We start from the raw sequence: 26,202 nt of genomic DNA on the forward strand, positions 1-26,202 counted from the left end.
TATTTTATATAAGGTAACTTTCGAATTTCTCTTTTATTACCATAACTTTCTCCCCCACCTAATTCTTTTGCCATCAATCACTTTCTGAATTATCAGAAAGTTTTAGGTTTGCGTTGTTTTGAGGAGCAATGAAACAAATAGGACCTTGATTGATTACAGGTGATATTCAAGATAGGTAATGAGAATTAAGGACATATCATGCTTAAATCACATGAGACTGAATCACTGTCGTGACCATCTATTCCTCACCTATTGGAAAGAAGAGAAGACTGTTTAGTCTGGAATACTTGGAGGGACAAGCACTTTTATATAAAGCTAGTTTAAGCGATTGTTTTGTCCACATTTTAAAATTATTCAATCTCCTATTCACCGACTCCATTAATCATCGTCGTATTGTCCACATCATCCTTATTGACTAAGTCACATAAAGCAGTTAGCATGTTTTATTCGTGTTGCAGAGTGTAAAAGTCATCCAATGTCAAGAACTCCGTATGTCCACAAGCTTAGTGCTAGAGCAAACATTTTCCTTTGAAGGGCAGGACAATGAATATAGTGTTGTAAACTCCGGAGATTAAATAATGTAGCATTGGTATCTTAGGTTAAACCAAGTATAAGCTACGATATTGTTCTGAATATAACGGCCATAAACATAAGAATACTAAATAGCTAGAGAGAGTGGTGGAGTAATAAAAAATGTCCTCTAGGGATCTCTCTGTTATCCTACAATTAATATTACAGAATGTGAGCAGTCTCCTGGCGTTTACCTGAGGGACGATCCTCTCCAGCTGCAGAACTACAGTGAGTTGAGGGTGCCGACGGCTGACAAAGCTGCGTTCTACCTGGACGCTGCCCTCAACAGTCGAGGTCCCCAGACTCACTTCCTGTACACACTACACGTCTACCAGTACAGTGTCGCTACCAAGGGTGCTGGTAAGTTCTTCAATGCATAAGTTTAAAACGACTCAATTATGTGCCTGAGAATAAAGTTCGTTTAGAGAAACTTAGTAGAGAAAAACCTCCTAAAAGTTAAATTTGTTTCCAGTGGCCGGGGGTCGAAGTAGACTCCACCTGATAGACTTGGGAAGCTGTGAGCGAAGCAAGCTGACGGGTGGTCTCTCGCTCTCAGGGCTGGGGAATGTTCTCCTCGCCATCTTCAACGGCCAAAAACATCTGCCTCACCGGTAAGAACTATGCATGTTTGTTACGTGTTACATGGTTGTGCTTCAATCGGGTATCGGTTGGAATTTTTGCGTTTTTTTTTCAAACATCCACCCAAATTTTTATAAAATATTTATGGTATATTTAATGATTTATGACTAATGCAGTTCAATGTTTTCTTGGATACTAAATATACCAATCCCTCAGTCACGTTTTATAAACGTACTGTAAAACATTTATATGCTTATCATTAACCTTTTTGAAGCTGACCTAAACATTTATGAAATTACTATTTTAGTCCTTATAACTCGTTCTAATAAATTTTTTTCTTTTATTTACGATGGGTACCATAAAATGCTATAAATGAAATATGGTTTCGAAGTAAGAGATATTTTATGCAACTGAAAACAATAGCCACAAAAACAAACTTGGATAAATACTACGAATTCAAAAAACTGAATTTATATAGCAGATGCGTTTACAAGGATCCGAGAACGAGAGGGGGTTCTACTTTTTCCCAACCTTAGTAAATGTTGAAAATTGAAAATATTTAAATAAATACCAATTATATATTTTACTTTAAAACTCAGGATCTCGATAGCCAACGATTGAATTATTTCTGTCTTTAGGAAACAATCGTAAAGTTGGCCTCCTTGGTAGATCCTTTATAAAATGTGACCTTTGCCGGGAGAATCCCAATATATGAGTTCCATTAGAGAAAGGCTGTAACACGTCAGCGTTAGTGTCGGACCGGGGCCCTATATGAGCGCAATAATGGGCAGTAACCGCGCCAAATGTAAGCTCTAGTCGTATAATAGAACCTTCACAAACGCCTTGGGCAACATTGAGAATAAATATACGATTTAGTCCGTTTATATTATACTGCTTTTTGTGTCGGAAGAAAATGTAGTATAAGTTGCACAGTTTGAAATGAAGTCAACAAAGAATACAATTATTATAAAATACTGTTTGTAGTACATGTATAGACTTTTTAGTAAAATCTGGGGATATACTTTGAAAAAATAAATTAATTGTACCTTACATTCTGGAATGTCTTTTGAATTCGATGCGTTACTGTCTTGGCCCAATATTACTGTCATTTGAATTTCATTTGCTGCATTACACTTAATTTGTGCTGTGTTTTTAGGGTACCATTTCCCTCCGTTTTACTCCTGTTGTAACAGTCTTCCTTATGTTACAGAGAGCATAAGCTAACCCAAGTGCTCAAGGAGTGTCTGTCGTCCCTTACATGTCACGTGGCTATGATCACTCATGTGTCACCGGAGGCTCAGCACTATTCTGACACCCTGGGCACTGTCCAACTCGCCTCTCGGGTACACAGGATACGACGCCGAAGATTCAAGGTACCTTAGTTGGAAAATTTTAATTTCGAATCAAAAGCGTTTGATTCTTCTATAGTATTGTATACCACTTAATGATATTGTTGCATTCAGTTCACAGGAGGCAATGCAGGAGTAGTGGCTGGGGAGGACGTGAATAGAGGTACGACGAGTAGTGAAGTGGACCCGTCCAGCAGCGAACAGTCTGCAGACACAGTCATCTACGTGGGACCGTCGGACGAGACGGATGGGGAGCATCCGCCGGTGTACCTGCCCAGCCTCAATTCGGGGGACAACCGATGTGCTATGGGAAAAGCGCTGAGAGGAAGTGGCATGGAACCCAAGGTGGAGAGAGGAGTACGATCGAACATCTCTAAATCTGTTCCAGCATCTCCCCAGAGAATGGCTCAAGAAGTGGTCCAAATGAATGGAACCCATGAGGACAGATCTTCCCCTCTGAGATCTGGCAAAGTTGGGGGGAAGTCAGGCTTGGTGAGCTCGAAATCATCACCATCGAGGACAATCAACAGATCGAAGGAGTCAAGCAAACCTCCAAGGTTGAATGGAACTCACACACCGGAAGAAAGGTGGATAGACGGACCGAGAATACCAAAATCCAAAGTTGCAGAAGCGAGAAACCTCCACATGATGAACAAAGATGGCCAGCACCTCCTGGCCAAGAAGGAAATGTGGGTAGACGGTCCTTTAAATGTAGAAAATGGATTGGGCTATGGATTCATGGATTATCACAAAAAGAACATGATTAGAAAGTGGGTAGAAAATCAGACCGTGCAGATACAAAAGCACAAAAATGCACCGAGAGAGAAAACGCCACCCAGACGGTACGTTGCCAACTTCAAGACGTGTTCTGACTCGAGTGATGGTGCTTGCGGTGTGAGAGGTCAAGCGAGTGGACAAGAGGACGAAGAAGACCACGAAGAGGTCATGGCACCTTTACCTCAGACTTCGGTCGTTGCTAGGAACGGGGAAATGAGCAGAGGTAGTTCAAAAGTTCAATTATATAGTAAAAATATTGTACACTCTAGTAGCGCTTCTATGTTTTTTTTACTAAGACTGTCTAAAGTAGTTTGTGATTTGAGGAATATTAAATTGTGATTTGAGGAATATTAATTTAGTTATATGTCTAATTCACCTTTAAAGTTTGGTAGGGTGACTTTTCATTTATTGGTTAGTAATTAAGGGAACAAGCGAGCAGTTTTATGCTATGTGCTAGATACCCACATATGAAATATATAATAACTACATTAATTTAATCTTAACAGTGCATTATTTTTGCTAAATTTTTCAGTTGTTCCAATCGAGAGGTTACAAGGCACCAACGAAGAGGAAGAGGAGGACGAACAGATTGAAGTGGAAATAATTGAACTAGAAGAGCCTGCGGAGTTAGTAGCCATGCAAGATTCATGCTTACAGGTACTGGTCTACTTAATTAGTTTCTGATTCTCGTACAGTGTTACACAACCCTACCATCATTTACCATTTCATTTACGTCTAGTCGTTAATTTCAAAATAAATGCAAGAAACTGTTTACTTATATTAACTTATGTCTGCTTGAAGAGTATTGAGACTCTTGCAATTAAACAGTTAACATGAAATATTAAGATGCCCTATAAATGTACCAGTTTTTATATTCTAGGTGCCCATCGTTGTAGATGTCAGTTATTCTTAATCGTAATGATAGAATGTTACTTTGAGTAGAGTATAAGTTTACATCTCGCCTTAAGTTACCTAGAGTTACCTTCGGGAACTTAACGAATCTTACCGTGTATAGGTAACAGAGGAAGATATCGCTTTGTGTATGGGAGAGGTCGAGAATCCACTTCCCGAGGTTGACCAGGAAGAGCATCCACTCAGAATTCTTAGTCAGGAGAACCTTACAGTGGTTTCCACATTTACAGGTATATTAACCTTAAGGTATTCTATATTATCGTTAATCTTTTTATGACATTAGTTGCGTCAGACGTTTTTTGATCTCTTACACTACATGTTTTAAACATAAATTTACCGACTTGGAGTTAATAAAACTCTCAACTTATTTCGTTTTATCATGGGTTCATGGCTAACAATTAAAATTTAGAACATGATTCTGAAAACTGAAGTTTACTTTTGTAGCTAACATAAACGTTATGTGTTTAAATTATTAATTTGTTTACAGATTCCTTATCAATCGCCAATGATCTTGAGAGGTTGTTTCCTAGGGGACCAGGCTATTTCCATCACACAGCGTGGTTGAAAACCCAAACATTGGATCATCGTAAGAAAGGTAGGTCATCATTGTATTTCTATATCTAACTTTACAGTACTAGGACAATATTCGATTGAACAACAATAGGTTTGAGCAATGATAACTACAAATATAAGACAGTTGCCATCGTTGTGTTATTATATAAGGCACATACTCTTCTACAATTACCATTGGTCATTTTTAAGGTGTCAAACCATAAGAAGTGATATTACATTAATTGTAGAAACGTAAAATAATACACACGGAGATAATAAACGTATCTGACAGTTAATAAGGATGTTTATTTAAAAAACATGCAAATTAGATTTTTAAAACTGATGAAAGGGCTGATATCGATTCCCGAAACGTCGTACTTCTGATCTTAGAACAAACAGCGCTCCTGGTATACTTTCAAATGTTGCACCGTAAATAATAACGACTTGAAATTGATCAATTAGTTTAATTTAAAATTCATGTGTTAAAAACATATGATACGGAAAAATAAACAGCAATACAGTTAATTTGTTTCAACAAACCATATTTTAAAACGGTTTTATTGTTGTTTGGATTAATTTTAAATAATAAAGCTTTATATATAGGCCATAATAATAACATAACTTTTAAAATAATTAATTGATTTACGAAATAATTTTCTTTTTATATTATCAGACCTGGACTGCCGACTTGACCGTAGCTACCAGAGAAAACCCACGGACAGCTGCCCGTCCAGACAGGTTGAGTCACGTCCATTCTCCCGCTGCCAATCGCTATCATTGTCGGACATGTTGGCGCAAGGCGAGCAGCAAAATGGTGGTGACTTCGACACCAGTAGTATTGTCAGCGAGCCGGCATACTGTCTGGTAAGTTTATATATTCTCTATATTAATGTCACTTGTCAACGAAAAACTCTGTTACCCATCGCAAAAGTTTTTTATGTGGTATTTAACGCTCACAAATTTGGTCAGTAGTAAGTACAGTTTGAAAAAGTAAACTCAGTCTACAATGAGCATAACTCAAGCAATAACGACAGCTGTCAGAAAGAGTCAAAGCGACATCATGAATGGGTTTTAAATAACATAGATTTTATTTATCTGCGATAATAATCATTGTGAAAAATAAATGGCAGAATAAAGAGATGCAACGGCCTCAGCCGTTTTTCAGAAGTCTATTTATAATCGGATTTGTAAAGCTGAAATTAGGATAGCTACACACAACAGATTGAATGTGTAGATCTAAGAACTGGCAGTAGACACTACAACAAAAAAGAGAGGCAGTTAAAATTGTGATGAGATGGCAATGATCAGATATTAAGGGGAAATTTGCAACGTTCTCCCCTAGGGGAATTGTGCAAATGTCCGGTATCACTCAGTGGAGAAAGGGGGTGGTCCTTGACAGCGCGCCGTAAGGGTAAAGGGTAACCTACGATTAGTACTTCTTCTTCTTTAAGGTTGTTCGGTGAGGGAAAGGGCGCCACCTTGTTGTAGGACAGGTAACAGGCAGGGCTCCAACAAGGAACAGTACCCCTGCTCCAAGGAAAGTTACCAATCAGGCTCCCTACTACCATACACTAAAGCTATTTTTTTTTGTCAACCAGGCCTTTGGACTACACAGATAGTTGTATTGAAAATATTCTGAATATAAGGTTAAATATAGACCCCTAATACTTATGCGAGGTTATCTAAATCCAGTTACTAGGACTGAACAAAAGAAACAAAACACTCAAATGTTTGCAATTAAACTAATTATTTATGTGCAGGAATTGTATGACATTATCACAAGTAATCCAGCCTTACAGTAAGTAAATGCTTTAGACAGAAAATAATCAACAACAAATATAGCGAAGATACAATGTTACCACTTATTAGAGAGAATTACAAATGGCTAAATGAACTCTATTTATGGTAGGGAGCGCCCCACTTCCTCAAAACAACATTCAACATACATAAATAAATACAATAAACACATGCAATAAATGGCCTAGACATGTAAATAATAGACGACACAAGTAAATATACTAAAGATACACTATAATGCACTAAGGTGTGCAGTTAACGTCTGGAGGGTAGCGTTGAACCAAATTTTAAGGGCTCCTTCCCACAATACAAAGGCTCCTGTCCAGAATTAGACATCAGTCCGCGTCCGACTCACTAATCCATAAGAGCACTCTGTGAAATAATCCAAGTCTGTACTCACCAACTGGGAGTCACAACACAAAAGGCCTACTACGTCCGGTCCAGACCGTGGCGCGGAAGAGCGCGGCGCGGCGAGAGCGGATCCGCGGTGCGGTAGTGGTAGGTTGTAAGGCGGCACGGCTAGGAGCAGATCCCAGTGTCAGGGTAGTGCAAGCTGGAGTACCCACTAGCGGCTCGGCAATAAGTCCACCAGGCTCGGGCGCAGTCCAGAAGTGTACATATACCAAATCCCAAAAGCCCTTGAACACATTCACTGCAAAAATAGTTATGGACCCAGCAAGCTTCTTATCGATAGGTTATATGGTATATCACATAATTGGTTAATGTTATTATGAACATATAAAACCTTAAATCAGAGAAATTATCCAAGTTGACAAGTGTAGTATCATCCAATCAATTAAAATCAGTTCATTTTTCTTATAGTTAGTTAATTAAATTACTAAAACTAACTTACTTAAATTACCTGATTAATATGTTCAACCAACAGAGAACATCAGATAACAACAGTTCTCAGTTAGCAATTGAAATGGACATTTACATACAAATGAAAAACAACAATGAAACATTTAAAAATAAACACATTAGGTTTTTTGTTAGTTTGAAGCAAAGAAAATATTATGCTAGAATGTATATTTCAGCTGATTAAGCAACAATACTCTAGGGGATAATGAATCTACCTGTATTTATGCAATTTCTGGCTATAAAATCATGAGAATTGTAAAGCTTGACTGTTCATATCAAAGGCTAATAAAACACTGTCGAAAATAAATAAACAGTTAAAGTACCCTACATGTACACAGTATGATTTAACATAATAGGCAGTATTAAATAACAAAATTGAATTTATAAATTTAATATTATATCAAAGACTAATTATTAATAGCTTGAGGTAATAATTTACCTTGACTTTTATTACAAATAAACATTGATACATTAAGAAGAAACGTTGAAACTATTGTATCGTACTAACATGAAACTGTGACACATCAAATTAGGACTGTACACGGTCTGTTACAAAATATATGTCAATCATGGTTGTATTTTATGCGACTTGTATGTATTTATATAATTAAATACTTACTTTACTATAAAAGAGATTAATTTTCTTCGATTAAAACATTTAAAACATTGCAGTTATAACAGTTCAAGTTGTGACATTAAAGTCTCAACATATGTTACTATTTATAAGTTTACCTCTTTCTCTTAGAAATGTTGTCAACATAGTTAGCGTAATTGGTTTTGAAACAAATACTTTAAACAAATTATTAGGTAAGATTATTAACTATTAAAAGTAAATGCCACGTTTTAGCTTTACACGTTTAATTCAAACCCTAACAGTTTTTTCCAAAGGCTCAGTTGAGTGATTCTATAATCTTGAGTAGTGTTTTAAACTTTAAAATTAGTATATTGAATTCACGTAAGAGTGACGAGAACTAAGGAAAATATATGGTAGTAGTTCACCTTGGCCAATTTATTAGTCGGCTCCCGAAAATCCAGCGAAGCTGAAGGGCTCGTTAGACACACACAGCACCGACGCAATCCAGTCACTCGCAAGCTTTCCTCACTAATCAATCCACCAGCTGTTTTGTTATCAGTTCACCTGCCGCAGCGTGTCGTCCGGTCGTGCGGTGAACAGTCCACCGGAGATAAAAGGTTACTCAATGGGCTATTCTTTTAAGCAGATACAGGCAAGACTGACGTACGGGCATTGGTATAATTGGTTACAATGTCGGCGCGCTACGACATTGATGAATTGAAATTTATATAATGTAGAGTGAGTGATCAGTTCTACATTATTTATACCATAACATAACTCACCATAAACTGCACACGTCACAAATACCCCCCTGCCTGTAGAAAATTTCCCAAATTTTCTTCACTTGATGAACTTTTGAGGTCAGCCACATGCCATTTCCCGATACGTTTACCTTTCATATCATCCAGGGTGTATACCAAAGGAAAAGGAGATACTTCCTCAGCCACCAAAAAGGGTCTACATATTTAGGTGCTAGCTGAGGAAATACTTTGTTGCGTCCGACTGTGTGGGTAATTCCTTTTGAGGACGACTTCACCCACTCGGTAGTGTACAGGTCTTCCACGAAGGTTATAGCGAGAGCTCTCCGTCCTATGGGCATTCCTAACCTATCAGCAAACCTCTTGATAAATGTGCTTCAGCTCTTGTAGATTTGTCACCATAATGCCTTGAATCTTCTGGAGAAGGTACCACAGAGCCATCCTCAAGAACCTCAATCCTGCACCAGCAGTGGCGAGTTCTCGCCCGAAGTTCAGGAACGCTGGCGAATACTGTGTAGTCTCGTGGTACGCTGTCCTAAGAGCAAATCTAGCTTAGGTATGTACTTGTCCCATTCTCGGTGGTTGTCTTTCACGTATGCCCTTAACATAGTAACAATGTCCCGATTCACCCTCTCTGCCGGATTGGCTTGGGGATGGCGACTGGCGTTTAAAGGATCTTGATGTTATACTGTTTTGCAAGGTTGGTAACGGCTGATTTAAATTCTGAGGCCATTTCAGCATATGAATGTAGCCGGGACGCCATGCCATAAACCATGAAAAATATCATCCTCTAAGTGTTTGGAGACCAACTTCGCTGTGTTAGCAGCTCGCAAGGGACCGACGCAATACAGAATACTTAGTGAAAGTATCGGTGATGATAACAGATACTTAATCCCTTCTGACCGAGGGTATGGTCCTATTAAGTTCAGCAATCATTAGCCAGGGAGCGTTCACACCACGTTGTGTTTCCCATCACACCAGGGAGTTGTTGGTCGTATTTTATGCGCTGACAGACATCACATCGAGCAACGTATGTAGCCACATCCTTCCGCATCTTGGGCCAGTAATAACGCTGCTGCATCCGTTTGTAGGTTTTCAGAAACGCCCTGGTGGCCAGCGGTTGGTTTATCGTGACATTCGGCTAGAGTTTGAGAACGAAGATCTTTCGGGATAACCATCTCCAATTATCATCTTGTAGCGAAGGCTCCAAAGTGGACACTCTCTTCCAAAGCTTTCCATCCTCAGTTCGCCACTGGCTATACTGTTCTGGGTTAGCTAACACGTTCTGCAGCATGGTGGTATACCAATGATCCTTAAGTTTGGAGGGAAAATGGATGGCATTACACCACACGGTCTCTTCAGTGGGGAGGTCAGGTGGAGTTGTCCTCGATAGTAGATCCGGCACTACGTTGTCCTGGCCTTTCCTGTGGACTAGGCGGAAGTCGTAAGGCTGGAGTCTGAGAGCCCAGCGTGCCAATCGTCCAGTCGGATCTTTCAGATTGTTTAGCCAGAGTAGGCTATAGTGGTCGGTGACACGGTGAACCTCGTACCTTCCACATATGGCCGAAACTCTCAACAGCCCAGATCACCGCCAGACACTCTCTTTCCGTGGCTGAATACTTCTGTTCTTGGCGGGTCAAAGTACGGCTAGCGTAGGCCACGACTCCTTCTCCATGTTCGTACTCCTGGCTAAGTACCGCACCTATCCCAACGCCAGAGGCATCACAGGAAATCGTGAAGGACTTAGCAAAATCTGGACAAGACAATATCGGGGCTGTTATCAGGCAGGATTTTATGTCCTGGAATGCCTTTTCTGCTTCTTCAGTCCATTCCAAACTTGGTATTTCTCCTGAGAAGTGACGTTAGCGGATGCATTCGAGGACCGAAATTGGGTATAAAAACGGCGCGATACCAAGGACGCCATGCCCGTAAATTGTCTCACTTCCTTTTGATTCCGTGGGGTGGGAATTTCCACAACCGCATTGATCTTATCGGGATTCAACCCTCAGTCCATCACCACCGACGAGGTAGCCCAAGTACTTAAGTTCTTCTCGACAGAACTTGCACTTCTCCTATTAAGAGTGAGTTTGGCTGCTCGGATTCTCCTAAAGATTTCCGACAATATCCCAAGGTGCGCCCTCAAATGTAGATGTTACTACTACAATATCGTCTAAGTAGACAAAAACGTTCGGCTCGAGGTCGGGTCCCAAAACGGTGTCCACAAAACGCTGCCACGTTGCGGGAGCCCCACACAGTCCAAAGGGCATCGTCACAAATTGATAGAGGCCACGACCTGGGATCGCAAAAGCCGTCTTCTCCTTGCTAGCTTCTTCCAGCTCTATCTGCCAATAGGCACTTTTGATATCGAGACTTGACAAGAATCGAGCATCTCTGAGTCGGTCCAGAATTGTGGGTAACTTGTGGTAGGGGATAAGCATCCTTGAGGCTTACGGCGTTGACTGCCCTAAAATATCTACCACGAATCTCTTGCTACCATCAGGCTTGTCCAACAACATTATTGGCGATGACCAAGCGCTTTGGGACGGTTCAACGACTCCCAGCTGCAACATACGGTCCAACTCCTCATTTATCATTTTTTGGCGAGCTGGGGATACGTTATAATATCGTTGCTTGATGGGTTGCGCGTCTCCCGTGTCTATGACGTGCTTGACACGATCAGTCCTACCTAACGTAGATGGTTCATTTTTAAAGTGCTCTTCTAGTAGGTCTTGAAGTTTTCCTCGTTCTTCCGGGGTCAAGTGGTCTTCAGAACGTATCCTTCAATTAGCGCTACATAGGAACGGCGTCTCCCTTGGAGCAAACTCCCATCTTCGATTACGCATATCAGCTACTATGTGCATGCGCTCCCAAAAATCGATGCCCAATATCAAAGATTGCTGCAATGATGGAACAACACATACACTCAAGTTCTCGGTTCTACCCCTTAGAGAGATGGGCAGATCTACAAATCCCTTGACCTCGTGTCTGTTAGAGTCAGCAGTCTCTACAAAACGTCCAGGAAGCAGTCTTAAGGCGCGTAGGGAACTTTTCCAAAATCCACAATCCTTTTCCTCCAAGAAACGTTTGGGAAGCACCGGAGTCTAGAAGTGCAGTAATCTCTCGACCAAACACTCTAACTTTTAAATACGGTCTAGGGTCTGACTGAAAAAGTATGCAAAAGATAGTCTATAGTGGGGAATTCTCGCTAGACTGGGAGACAGGCATACCCACTGAGCTCCTGACTCCCATCCCTACTCGTTTTTTTTTTGGAGTACATTTAGGGCACTCTCGTTTCAAAATGTTGTCCTTGCCACAGCCAAAACAGAACTTCTTCTTGGTCTTGCGACAAAATCGGAAACGATGGCCTTTCTCTCCACAATTCCAACAAGATACCTCTCCGCGATCTGGTCGTGGTGATGCCTTGATGTCAGCTACTCGTCCTTGGGTGATTACTCTGCGACGACTTGGATCTTGATAGGCGAGGTCCGGTTCAAGCGTTACCTCACTTCGTTGAGATCTGTTTCTCGTCATGCTTAAACCGTCCCAGCTTCAGCTCGACGTCCCATGGATCGAAGTTGATCTAGGAGTTTGGATGCTAAATAAAGCCAATCTGTCCTGCAACTGCGGATGGAGGTTGTAGTAGATCTGGGCCAGACGAGTACTCTCGGGAACGGGGACAGCAAGTCTGCCATACAGGCCTTCCACAGCCGCGATGTAGAGGTCCAAGGGTTCGTTGTCTCCTTGTACTCTATTGAATATCTCCTGATGAAGCCGTAGATCGTAATCAGCAGGTTGAAAGACTTCTCGCAGTTCCTTCGTTAGTTGATGCCATGACCGGGATCCTGTTAGCGGCCTGCACGATACCATACAAGCGCGGGGCCAGCAAAGAGATCGAAGTTCCTCGACCCTTTCCAAGAAGGCTGCGATGCTAGGACCAGAGTTGTCGAATTTCAGGCCCCACTTATACACAGGTACATATCTGGGGCGTGAGCCTTCTCTTTTGTCTTCTAAATATCGCAGATCGTCTTGGCGGGGCCAGTCTTGAACAACTCTTCCCATCGAAGAATGATTTTCCTGCTTCTTCCGGTCTTCTTGAAGCCTCCACTCTTCTTTTTGCCATCTACTCTCTTGCTGTTGTCTCTCTTCTTGTAGTCTTCTTTCTTCTTGTTTCCACTTCTCTTCCTGTTTTCTTCGTTCCTCTTGAAGCTTCATCTCTTCCTGGCGAATCCAGTTATCTTGCTGTCTTTTCAAATGTTGTAGCTGCATCCCGTCTTGACGTTCTCTTTCTCTTCCAAGTCTTCCTTCCTCTTCATGTGTTCTTTCCTCTTCTGGTGAAAACGATTGAGCCAGAAAATGCTAGAACTTTCGTGGGGACAAAGAGAGGATCCGTCCGCTTATCTGAATCTGGCTGGGGTTGTGGATTGCCAGCTGATAGAGTCTTGTTGTCAGGAGAATCCACCTTAGCCGCAGACTTAGAGTCCTTGAAAGAGTCCAACAATCCCTTGCATTTACCCACTAAGCACTGCTTGGTCTGCTCCTGATCATCATCCGCCGTCGCACCCACTGGTATCCTATCAGCTCGAAGGTATAAATGCCATAGGCGTGCAACAATACGATGATACTCATTATCGTTATAATTCCCCTCATAGTCACTCACAAGTGCTGATAAATCCTGGTACTTTGCCTCACACCTCCTCTAGTTCTGTATCCGTATCCAAAGAATTAACTACAGTCTCCTCTATTGGCGTATTCGACGCTAAACTCTGAGAAAGTCGTTTTCTCAAATCTCCGGCTGTACCTCCAGAGGGAAGATTCCTAATCTTCAGCTCATAGATAACTTCTGTTTTACGCAGGTGATAGGCACTCATATTTAGATAAGATACAAAATTCAAAAGTGGAACAGAAATACTCATAAGTTTCCCAACTCAAAAATATAAACACCCTTAAAAGGTCACAAAACCAACATGAGCGTATTAAAATTAAAATTTCGAAAGAGTACGCTCAATAAGTGTCACAAACAACAATAAATAGAGATATTTTGTCCAAAATAAACTACAACAATGACCAAAACACAGAATTCAAAGCAAATGTCAGAATTATTCCATAACTGAAAAGGAGAAATAAGTTTGTTTGATAATTAGGTTTTTGTACTTTGTTTTGTTAAAGAAATGTGAATAAACTACTTATTCCAAGCAACATTAATGCAAACCGATCATATCAGCAGCAACAGTTCAAGTTCATAGAAATAGTTAATATTTACAAAAACACAAGTATGAAGGACAAATAAAAAAAATGTACAGTTATAACTATTACTTCAGATTACTCCAAATAATCCAGGCCCCACGTTGGCAGTGCCATTTTGCAACGTTCTCCCCTAGGGGAATTGTGCAAATGTCCGGTATCACTCAGTGGAGAAAGGGGGTGGTCCTTGACAGCGCGCCGTAAGGGTAAAGGGTAACCTACGATTAGTACTTCTTCTTCTTTAAGGTTGCTCGGTGAGGGAAAAAGGGCGCCACCTTGTTGTAGGACAGGTAACAGGCCAGGGCTCCAACAAGGAACAGTACCCCTGCTCCAAGGAAAGTACCAATCAGGCTCCCTACTACCATACACTAAAGCTATTTTTTTGTCAACCAGGCCTTTGGACTACACAGATAGTTGTATTGAAATATTCTGAATATAAGGTTAAATATAGACCCCTAATACTTATGCGAGGTTATCTAAAATCCAGTTACTAGGACTGAACAAAAGAAAACAAAACACTCAAATGTTTGCAATTAAACTAATTATTTATGTGCAGGAATTGTATGACATTATCACAAGTAATCCAGCCTTACAGTAAGTAAATGCTTTAGACAGAAAATAATCAACAACAAATATAGCGAAGATACAATGTTACCACTTATTAGAGAGAATTACAAATGGCCTAAATGAACTCTATTTATGGTAGGGAGCGCCCCACTTCCTCAAAACAACATTCAACATACATAAATAAATACAATAAACACATGCAATAAATGGCCTAGACATGTAAATAATAGACGACACAAGTAAATATACTAAAGATACACTATAATGCACTAAGGTGTGCAGTTAACGTCTGGAGGGTAGCGTTGAACCAAATTGTAAGGGCTCCTTCCACAATACAAAGGCTCCTGGTCCAGAATTAGACATCAGTCCGCGTCCGACTCACTAATCCATAAGAGCACTCTGTGAAATAATCCAAGTCTGTACTCACCAACTGGGAGTCACAACACAAAAGGGCCTACTACGTCCGGTCCAGACCGTGGCGCGGAAGAGCGCGGCGCGGCGAGAGCGGATCCGCGGTGCGGTAGTGGTAGGTGTAAGGCGGCACGGCTAGGAGCAGATCCCAGTGTCAGGGTAGTGCAAGCTGGATAGTACCCACTAGCGGCTCGGCAATAAGGTCCACCAGGCTCCGGGCGCAGTCCAGAAGTGTACCCATACCAAAATCCCAAAAAGCCCTTGAACACATTCACTGCAAAATAGTTATGGACCCAGCAAGCTTCTTATCGATAGGTATATAGGTATATCACATAATTGGTTAATGTTATTATGAACATATAAAACCTTAAATCAGAGAAATTATCCAAGTTGACAAGTGTAGTATCATCCAATCAATTAAAATCAGTTCATTTTTCTTATAGTTAGTTAATTAAATTACTAAAACTAACTTACTTAAATTTACCTGATTAATATGTTCAACCAACAGAGAACATCAGATAACAACAGTTTCTCAGTAGCAATGAAATGGACATTTACATACAAATGAAAAACAACAATGAAACATTTAAAAATAAACACATTAGGTTTTTGTTAGTTTGAAGCAAAGAAAATATTATGCTAGAATGTATATTCAGCTGATTAAGCAACAATACTATAGGGGGATAATGAATCTACCTGTATTTATGCAATTTCTGGCTATAAAATCATGAGAATTGTAAGCTTGACTGTTTCATATCAAAAGGCTAATAAACACTGTCGAAAATAAATAAACAGTTAAAGTACCCTACATGTACACAGTATGATTTAACATAATAGGCAGTATAATAACAAAATTGAAATTTATAAATTTAATATTATATCAAAGACTAATTATTAATAGCTTGAGGTAATAATTTACCTTGACTTTTATTACAAATAAACATTGATACATTAAGAGAAGAAACGTTGAAACTATTGTATCGTACTAACATGAAACTGTGACACATCAAATTAGGACTGTACACGGTCTGTTACAAAATATATGTCAATCATGGTTGTATTTTATGCGACTTGTATGTATTTATATAATTAAATACTTACTTTACTATAAAAGAGAATAATTTTTCTTCGATTAAAACATTTAAAACATTGCAGTTATAACAGTTCAAGTTGTGACATTAAAGTCTCAACATATGTACTATTTATAAGTTTACCTCTTTCTCTTAGAAATGTTGTCAACATAGTTAGCGTAATTGATTTTGAAACAAATACTTTAAACAAATTATTAGGTAAGATTATTAACTATTAAAAGTAAATGCCACGTTTTAGCTTTACACGTTTAATTCAAAACCCTAACAGTTTTTCCAAAGGCTCAGTTGAGTGATTCTATAATCTTGAGTAGTGTTTTAAACTTTAAAATTAGTATATTGAATTCACGTAAGAGTGACGAGAACTAAGGAAAAATATATGGTAGTAGTTCACCTTGGCCAATTTATTAGTCGGCTCCCGAAAATCCAGCGAAGCTGAAGGGCTCGTAGACACACACAGCACCGACGCAATCCAGTCACTCGCAAGCTTCCTCACTAATCAATCCACCAGCTGTTTGTTATCAGTTCACCTGCCGCAGCGTGTCGTCCGGTCGTGCGGTGAACAGTCCACCGAGATAAAAGGTTACTCAATGGGCTATTCTTTTATGCAGAACAGGCAAGACTGACGTACGGGCATTGGTATAATTGGTACAATGTCGGCGCGCTACGACATTGATGAATTGAAATGTATATAATGTAGAGTGATCAGTTCTACATTATTTATACCATAACTCACCATAAACTGCACACGTCACAAATTGGCCTGCGCTCGTAATTGGTTTTAGTATTACATGAATGTTATCCCATAAGTATCTGAAGGCGAGAGAGTCTTCATGGCTAAGTTCCTAAACTTTGTACGGATTGCTTTTTTTCTTTGCTGTCTTCATAAATACAATGCATTGTGCAGGATGGCAAATTGGCCTAGACTTAAGGCATCTTTTTACTTGCTTTTCTATCATTATATGTACAAGTACATTATCACCTTCATTTTGACTGTGATCTTTGATCAAGAGTTATGAGTCATAGACTTGATCGGAAAATTTTCTCTCAGATTTTCAGCTAATTTTTGAAAGTGTTTTTTAAAATTTTAGTTTTTACTTCGTTTCCTTACCCTCCAATATTTTTGAAATGATTAAAATAGTTACATATATAGCTTATTTTGTTTTATTTGTCGTCTAATTTTTACTGAACATAATAGCATGCATTTAGTGAGTTTATTTCATTTTTATACATTTTAAATAATAGCATTAAATTAAATATTCAATTTAAATAATATACTTTTTAAATTAGTGTTTTAAGTTGTGCAGTAGTAGTTACTATTGAATATATATTCTACCAGCCTTAAAATTATAGTTATCTGATCAAAACAGTTTGAAATGGCAATAAAATGAATAGAAGTTATGTAAGGAGCAATTGATTTTTTTTTTTTTTTTTTTTTTAACAGACGGCCAGGTTTCCTAGGCCTGGTAGTTGCCACGCAGCCATCCGGCTTATTGTGCACTCTCTCCCAGGTTTAAGCTGTATCAAATCCCAGGCCTTTACAAAACCATGAGATCTTCTGAACAATGCTTTCCTGTTCCAACCCCTCTTCCGTATGCATAAGAACACCTAGGGATCTTGAGCGTTTGCTCTGTAATGCCGGACATTCAAATATGACGTGCTTGGCTGTTTCGTCAGCCTCGCCACATTTCCTGCACAGTGTTTCCTGAACTGGAATACCTATTCTGTTCAGGTGACTTCGGAATATCCAATGACCTGTAATAAAACCAGTCACCTTTCTGATCTCCGTTCTACTCATTCTAAGGGCATCTGCTGCAATGTTCCTTGATGGTCCCTTGAGCATCCGCTTTGCTTGTACATTCCCCTCACTATTTCTCCAATGTTGTAGGTGTTTGTTAGCCATCCACTTGGTAACTGATCTACGTGCTAAGTTATATGAGACCCCACACGTTGGTTCAGGACCGGTAAGAGGACAGTTGGCTCCCAAGTTAGCGCAACTGTCTGCCCCTTCATTACCTGTGATTCCTCTATGTTCAGGCACCCAAGTTAGAATAACTTTATTGGTTTTCGCCAGCAATTTCAAGACTGTCTTCGAATTACAGTCATGGTTGGCCAAGGCCTGCAGAGCAGCCCTGCTGTCCGAGTTAATGTAGATGTTTTTGCCTTTGTAGCCCCTTTCCACATTAACTCTTGCACATTCTGCAAGGGCTGTAACTTCAGCCTGAAAGACAGTTGCCAGTTTACCTAGGCTAAAGCTTAAGTTAACCCTCGGTCTGGCTCCCCAGACCCCTGCCCCAGTACCCTTCAGAGTCTTTGACCCGTCCGTGTACCAGGTTAGAGCCTTCTTCATGTTGTCAGGCTCACCTTTTGACCATCCCTTCCTTTCAACAATGTTGACTTGAAATGGTTTTTCCCAGTCCGTAACCTTTGCCATTCTGTCAGACATCATTTATAGAATATCCAGTTTGAGAATGTCAACGATCTTGGAGTGCTTACTAGCATGGTGATAATGCCAGTTCCCGTTGCACTTCAGTCTGTAGGCAGCCATCCTAGCCTCTCCTGTGACGAATATGTCTAGGGGTGGGAGGTTTAGCACTACTTCCATAGCAGCGGTTGGTGTTCCTCTCATGGCGCCCATTGTCCCCAAGCATGCCAACCGCTGTACCTTTGACAGGTTTTTTGCTGCAGTCACCTGTTGGACTTTTGGCCACCATACCACTGAGCCATACACCATCATTGGCCTGATGACTGTGGTGTACAGCCAATGTGACATGTCGGGTCTAAGCCCCCATGTGCATCCTACCGCACGTCTCACCATCATCAATGTAGTCTGAGATCGTCTGATTATGTATTCCAGATGACAATTCCAGGTGAGTTTATCATCCAGTTTGACACACCTAGATATTTGAACTCCCTGCTTATCTGTATCTGGCCCCCACATAGGACTGGCTGTGTGATTTCCAGTTTCCTTCTACTTGTAAATGGTATCATGACGGTCTTCGAAGGATTCACTGCTAGTCCTTCTTCGTCACACCATCGCTCCACAATGGCCAGTGCTCTCTGCATAATTTCCAGACAGGTAACCATATGCTTGCCTCTTATGAGTATGACAACATCATCTGCATAGCCTTGAGCATACATTCCCTGTTCATTCAGAGTCCAGAGTAAGTCATCCACAACTATGTTCCACAGGCTTGGTGATAATACACCTCCTTGTGGACATCCTCCCTGCGTTTTGACCTCTCTTGTGACTCCGCACAGAGATGCCTGTGCTCTTCTGCTCTTAAGCATGTTACTTATCCATCTTACAACAGTTTTTTTCCGTACCCCTGGATGTAAGCTTAGACACTATAGAGTGAGTACTCGTATTATCAAAAGCTCCTTCTATATCCAGGAATACTGCTAAAGCTATTTCCTTTTGTTCAATAGCTTGCTCAATCTTGCCAACCAGACAGTGTAGGGCTGTTTCACAAGATTTACCTTTCTGATAGGCATGTTGATTTGGATGTAAGGGACGGTTGATTAGGACTGTGTCCCTTAAATGCCTATCCAGAACCTTCTCCATGGTCTTGACGAAGAAGGATGTTAGGCTTATTGGTCTATAAGCCTTTGCAACCTCATAGAAGGGTTTACCTGGCTTCGGGATAAATATAACCCTAGAGGTCCTCCAGGATGAGGGTATGACTCCTGTCGCTAGACTAGTTCTAAACAGTCGTAGGAGCAGAGGTATCACCAAGTCCCCACTTTCCTGCAGTAAAGCGGGAAAAATGCCATCGGTACCTGGTGATTTGAACGGCTTAAAAGACTCCAGGGCCCGTTTTATCCCTAAGTAGTTGATAAATTGAATTGTTTACATTTAAAAATACAAATTAAGGCCTTAAAAATTCATTTAAAAATCGTTTTTATCTAATGTAGCTGTGCTATCATAGTTACCCGTAAGATTAATGTAAAAATGCTCGTCAGAAAAATTATCATGGAGTGACATGCACCAAGAATGAACTTGACGTTGCTTAAATAAAAATGCACAATGTCAAGTCCATGGCTCTGTTCGTTTTATATATATATCGTCCAGCCAGTCAGTCCGATAAACAGACATACAAAAGTCATATTTCTTCCAGTCTCTCAACTGATAGCCCATCAATCGAGATATATCAATAATGTTTATTATAATAATAAACAATAAGAAGTACATTACTGCACTATGTATGTTTAGGGTGATGATAAGAAGAATGGGAAGTTCTGCCTCAACTGTAAGGGAAGTTTGACCAATGGAGGACTGTATGATACGTCACACTTTTCACACTTGTAAGTATATTTTAAATCTGACCATGGTTTTGAGAATGCTCATTATACAACCACAAGTTGTTTCAAACCTTTTAATCCATTTAAACCTTTTAATGGAGTTGGCTAGTTAAAAAACATTCAATTTGTATAACTTTTTGAAAATTCTGTTTTCAAATTTAACTTTTTTTCGTTTGAATTTTGATGCTTGTGGTCCTTAACCTTTCAAATTTTAAACTTCCTAAACGATTTCACACTACCCTTTGAAATATCTTATTACTTTATTATATGTATTATTTGACTTAAGTTTTTGCAAATATTTTTAAAATTTAGTGAAAATAAAATTAGTTTGGGTGTAAAATCAGAATAAGTAAGTTTTATAGTTAATTATTGCTAATAGTTGAATTAAACGTGTTACAGGACTACGTACGTGAAGACAGTAAATTTTCTTAACGCCACTTTCATCCTTTAAATAAGTCAAAAAAATATGACAAATAAGTTAGTATCTTATTTATAATGATACGAAAAATAAGGAGGACATGTATACATAGCCCACGCCATAAGAGCCTAGTGTACTACATTTACTTCAACTAATGATGTCAGGAACAACAAATACTAAATTGGACGGAATTAGATAAAATTGTCATATTAGTTTTTCTTTCAAAACATGGATAACGTACTAAAACTGAAAGCCAAACCACGTCTTACTTTGTGTGTTGTTTTATATTTGGAATGCGTAATAAAATGATAAACTTAAAATGCGTGAAAATTTAACTTTGGGGAATACATCATAAAACAATCCTCAAACTCAATGTATAATATTGTTGTAACAATCGTGAATGTAACTTCTCCACCTCATTTCAAATTTCGACACAAATAACATCGCATTAAATATAATGTAATCTTAAAGTCTGAAAAAAGGAATTGGAAAATGTCCAAAGATAACACAATAAATATTGCAGAACCAGAAGTATATCCTCCTTGAGGCACCCGGACGGCGCGTCCAACCCCAACCTGCAGGAGGAAGTGAAGGAGAGAGCACCGGTCACCGGAGGGGAGTGTCTGACAAGGCGAGGAGAGGAGGAGGACGATGAGCCCCGTGTACCCCCGCCCCTGCAGAGTTCTCTACTCACGCTATCTAGAGAAGGGTAGGATTCAGTATGGTCTTTCTCCAACATAACGTCAATAAATTTAATGTATATTGGAACTAATTTCAAACGTATAACATCGATAATTAAATTAAAACAAATATGTATTATTTATTGCTTTAGAATCTCTAACCAGAAATATGTAATAGCAGTAGAAATATCAAATACATTGACTTTATTTTTCCTCTCGCTGGAATGTGAATAATATTTCATGTCATAATTTGCAAATAATTCCGTAAATAGCTTGGTTATTCGTGTTTTCCCTTATGTTTAAATTAATATTAAGAAATAATTACATAAAGTTAATTTTAAATTCGTTGGAAAGAAATTTTATCTATTTCGACTACATTTTTATGCGTTAGCATCCTAATAAAATTTAGATTTTAATGCTATGGTTGAAGTATTCAACTCTGAGTTATACTAAAGACTGCGATAATAAGATATGTGTTCAATTTTCCCTTTTCCAAGTAGTTTTAAAGGTGTTGTTCTATTGTGTAATAACATTGTCATTTTATTCCTATTAACCAGTTAGGTCCACACTTCATTTTCTGATATATTTCGGTACATTGAATTGAATAGTTAGAACGTTCTAGTTTATAAACTTGCTAATATTTTTTTATATTTCGTCGTAAGTATTGGAAATGTAACATTGGAAGCTATCCAAATATTTCGTAAAAAATTCCCAAGTCACGTTACAAGACAGTTAAAAAAATCATATAGAGAATAAATAAAGATATTTCGGATAACGTTGGGATGAAAATCAGATCAATGTATTGCTTTGATTACTCTAACGTTATATATATATATATATATATATATATACATATATATATATATATATATATATATATATATAGCTAACTAAGGTCACTTCTTTAGATTCGTCTGCAGCAAAATGAAGAACGGTGACAGCAGCGGATACGTGAGCTGTACCCAGCCCGACAGCCAATCACAGTCGAGTATCCACGACCCTGGAGGACAAGGTAGGAATATTTTTTTATTGGTCTCATCTCAAATTACAGGCCGAGAGGTGTTGTCTCCTAGATGTGTAAGAGGGGAACCGCGGAGGCGGAGGGAGGTATATGCCTACTCAGTACAGCCTCAGAGCTTGTGACTTCTCCCTCCACTCCACATGCACAGTAGGCTATTGCGGTATTTCATCGCTACTGATGTAGTTAATTGATAATTAATAGTAAATTTGTATTCAAACAGTTAAAAACAATTTTTTATCATTATTGAAAAATCTATTGAAATCTATAATGAACGTTCAACTAATTATTATTAAGAAGAAGAAAACATTAAAGGAAGATAATAATTAGTCCAATCTATTCAACAAGAATTAAAGACAACTAACCATAAATCAATGTAATTACACCAATTTATTTTATTTGTATATTGTAATAACATATTATTGGTTATTTTACATGTAGGACTCCAGTACTGCCAGACAGACCTGGAGCGACTGGAGAGAGGCTGGAATGAGTCCCACAGGCTCAGGGAACTCAGGAGGGAACAAAGGATACTCAAGGCCGAGTTAGCTTCAGCCAAGAGCAGATTGCTGATTCCTGCCGATAGATGGAGCTACGAACGTGAGTACGTATTTGACATTTTCTTTTGTTTTATTTATTGGTTTATTTTGAATATTTCCTAGCATACTTAATACATAGAAATTTGAAATTTTTGGGTAATAACGGAATAATGTGTTTGGAAAACATTTTATTTGGAGAAATATTGAGAAACAGATATTTTAATTTAAAATGGTTTACTCGTATCCAAAAACTGTGCATCTATGATGTACATAAAGGCTAATCATATTAATACTCGATATTCATTTAAGATCAAGTACTTAACTAGACTTAAAAATCTACATGCAAATCGTAAGTAGTCAATGGTGTAGTGTAGTGGGTGAAACGGTTATCTCAAGATAACCGGATCAAGCAACGCTATATCGATCGTGGCTGCTGCTTGGATGGGTGACAGCTTAGCTATCCTGTTCTTGCGTACGGGCTGCCTGCCCTGCCGTTGATGGTATTTCGGGTCATCTTTAAGCCGTTGGTCCTCAGGTTGTGTTAGAGAGGACTTCTTAGCCCTAACTTCTCCTGGTAAAATAAGGCATATTTACTTTACTTTAAGTAGACTCACAACTATGACTGTTCTAAAATATTTTGAAATCTAACACTACTTTAAGAGATTTGATGCATTGCATCTTAAAAATATATTAATTTCCTTAGTTTGTTTATGGCACTGGAAGTATTTTGAAGGAAACGGGATTTTTAGGACATTTGCCATTCATTATTCATTGAAATAAGAATTAAGTAACACCAGAATTTTAGTTTTCACAAATAAAACTAGAGATGTGTGTCAAAACTATTGAAAGACAAAAATATATTAACAGAAAATTCCTTATTTGATTGACTCTTTAACAGTACAAATTAATAAACTTAATTAAATATAAAATGTATGTACAAAATTAGTTCTAACACGTGTTAATTTAATTCATTATTTATGTACTTTTTATTTATATTTATCTTAACGTACTATTCCATCTGATGATGTATCAAATGAATCCGAAATTTAGATAGTATAGGTTACATTAAAAATAGTAAAACTTGTGTGAAGGTGTTTTTAAGTCATAACTAAGTAAATCTTTTGTTTCAGTTCACGTGGAGGACAGTTGGCAGAACTGGGAAGACCCGCACAGTTTCCTGGAAGCTCTGCGCCAAGAAACGGCCATTCTGCGCAAGAGAGTTGATGCTTGCAAGTCTCACGTGCTGATTGCAACATGTTTTGACTTCCGGCCTCCCTCGTCCTCGTCGTGACAGCACCTTCTATCTGCCCTGTAGCAGGATCTGTTACAATTATAGTTGTGTTACTGTTGGCATAACGCAGTATTCTCTGGATATGCTTTCCCTTTAGGCTGAATGGAGTTGTCATTTGATAATCAAGTAATCTTTGTAATTATTGATTCACGACGTCATATTTTGTGTTCCAATTACCGTTGAATAAAAACAATGCCACAAAGAGGCTAAATCTGGGACCATTTAATTACAAGTTATAGCAGATAAATGAATGTTCAAAAAATTAAAATATGTATATTTATTTTATCTACATAACAATTCTATTGAACAATTATTTGGGACATTGTTTGTGGTGTGGCGTAATAAGACACTTCTCTGCAGGGTAGATAGATGGTGCTATAATCACGTGTAATATTTTGTGTACACATTAATTTATTATTCATTGTACCTTTTGTATATATTCTATTATAGAGTGTTATTATTTACAAGCTTAAAAACATTTATTTCAGAATGTTGCCGCATTCTGTTTTGTTATTACTGCCAAAACTGTTGTTGACAATTATTGTGTAAGAAAGGATTTATTCATGTATAAAGACTCATTTGTCATATATAAAGACATAATATTTTAACTTATTCAGTAATATGTATTCCATTTCTATTTCATTTTGCATAAGAAACAAACTTTGAAATAATTGAGGTACTATTTATAAGACTTATACTCATAAACGGTTGCATTTTGTCAGTATAAACGTGGTATTTGATCAAGTTAAATCAATATAAGAATGACGTCTTTCAATTGAAAAAATCTATACTTAAGAATAGCACATATTTTTTGAATAAAGTTGAACATTCTTATCTGTTCTGCTTATATTGAGTTCTGCTTTCAAAGATTTAAAAACATGTTTTATACCCTAAATAATGAAATTCCTTATTGGTTTATAATACTATTCAACAATTTTTTGGTGATATATATATATATATATATATATATATATATATATATGAATTTCAATTCAATTTTCCCCAGACTGTATTAAAAATCAATAATAATTTATAACATTACAGTCAGTGTTCTTTAGTTAAACCTAATTAAAATAACTGTAGGTAATTTATATTCTAATATTGCCATCACAATCAATCTAGTGCCGACTTGAACAAGCAATTATTTGTAATGAAAACAATCCGAATTGATTTTTAAGGACTCAATATTTTTAACAACGAGACCAATAATTGTAATTTAAGCTAAGACTTCTCATGCCAATCGTTCTTCCATAGCCTTCAATGTTGTCCGCCCCGCTATACAATTACTGTGCGCTGTGTACCAATAAAGTTTTGTGTATATTGTGATAAGCCATTGTATTGTCTCATTTAATATCCTTTTGTACAAATAAACGTTGAATAAGGTTCGTAAAATTTCTATGTTTTGCTAATTAAACAAGCATTAAATTATTCAAAGAGTAGAAAAATTTATTTTGCCATTTATTGTAAACGTTTTAGCAATCGCCTTGAAGTTTAGAAGGATGTAAATAAAATAATGGGTGGTTGATTTGTTTTAATCACTGTTCTGAAATAACTGTTCGATTAAATATTTTAGGTGAATATTACCAATATCAACTAAATATAGGATACTTCCGGCGCAAATGGAATTAAGAAAGCTTCAATGTATGACTGTCATTTAGAATTATCGAGCAGAATGTGCGCTATTAGTCATAGAGGTTTTTTGAACTAGTATTTGGCATGATCATACATTTACAGCACTGAAGTGATGTACAACCTTCTTCATTTTAGAATCTGTTATAGTATAATAATTATAAGCATATAAAAAGTTACTAAAACGTGGATTTTATCTAGTTGCAAAATAGTGTGACGTTAGGTTTGTGAACACATTAACTTGTAATAATCCAATGGTATCGTATATACTTCTACGTTCTGGTATATG

At 38.2% G+C, this 26,202-nt stretch overlaps 1 protein-coding gene across 3 annotated transcripts in view; it reads left to right on the forward strand.

Annotated features, from left to right (window-relative positions):
* The window catches only part of LOC124356997 (kinesin-like protein CG14535), a 420,258-nt gene extending 394,645 nt beyond the window's left edge, over nucleotides 1-25,613 (forward strand). For 2 of the 3 annotated variants that reach the window (XM_046808355.1, XM_046808356.1), the window contains exons 10-22: nucleotides 739-930; nucleotides 1,043-1,181; nucleotides 2,360-2,522; nucleotides 2,613-3,498; nucleotides 3,808-3,932; nucleotides 4,291-4,417; nucleotides 4,675-4,782; nucleotides 5,413-5,603; nucleotides 20,250-20,341; nucleotides 21,280-21,465; nucleotides 22,345-22,448; nucleotides 22,896-23,054; nucleotides 24,124-25,613. In XM_046808355.1, the coding sequence (XP_046664311.1) occupies nucleotides 739-930; nucleotides 1,043-1,181; nucleotides 2,360-2,522; nucleotides 2,613-3,498; nucleotides 3,808-3,932; nucleotides 4,291-4,417; nucleotides 4,675-4,782; nucleotides 5,413-5,603; nucleotides 20,250-20,341; nucleotides 21,280-21,465; nucleotides 22,345-22,448; nucleotides 22,896-23,054; nucleotides 24,124-24,284 (2,633 nt within the window). In that variant the 3' untranslated portion in view covers nucleotides 24,285-25,613. Of the gene's footprint in view, nucleotides 1-738; nucleotides 931-1,042; nucleotides 1,182-2,359; nucleotides 2,523-2,612; nucleotides 3,499-3,807; nucleotides 3,933-4,290; nucleotides 4,418-4,674; nucleotides 4,783-5,412; nucleotides 5,604-20,249; nucleotides 20,342-21,279; nucleotides 21,466-22,344; nucleotides 22,449-22,895; nucleotides 23,059-24,123 lie in introns of all 3 variants that reach the window. The other variant, XM_046808357.1, reaches the window with a different exon arrangement.
* Nucleotides 25,614-26,202: the final 589 nt, after the last annotated feature.

The sequence above is a fragment of the Homalodisca vitripennis genome, chromosome 3 (genome assembly GCF_021130785.1).
Source record: "Homalodisca vitripennis isolate AUS2020 chromosome 3, UT_GWSS_2.1, whole genome shotgun sequence".
In the NCBI taxonomy this organism is placed as follows: domain Eukaryota; kingdom Metazoa; phylum Arthropoda; class Insecta; order Hemiptera; family Cicadellidae; genus Homalodisca; species Homalodisca vitripennis.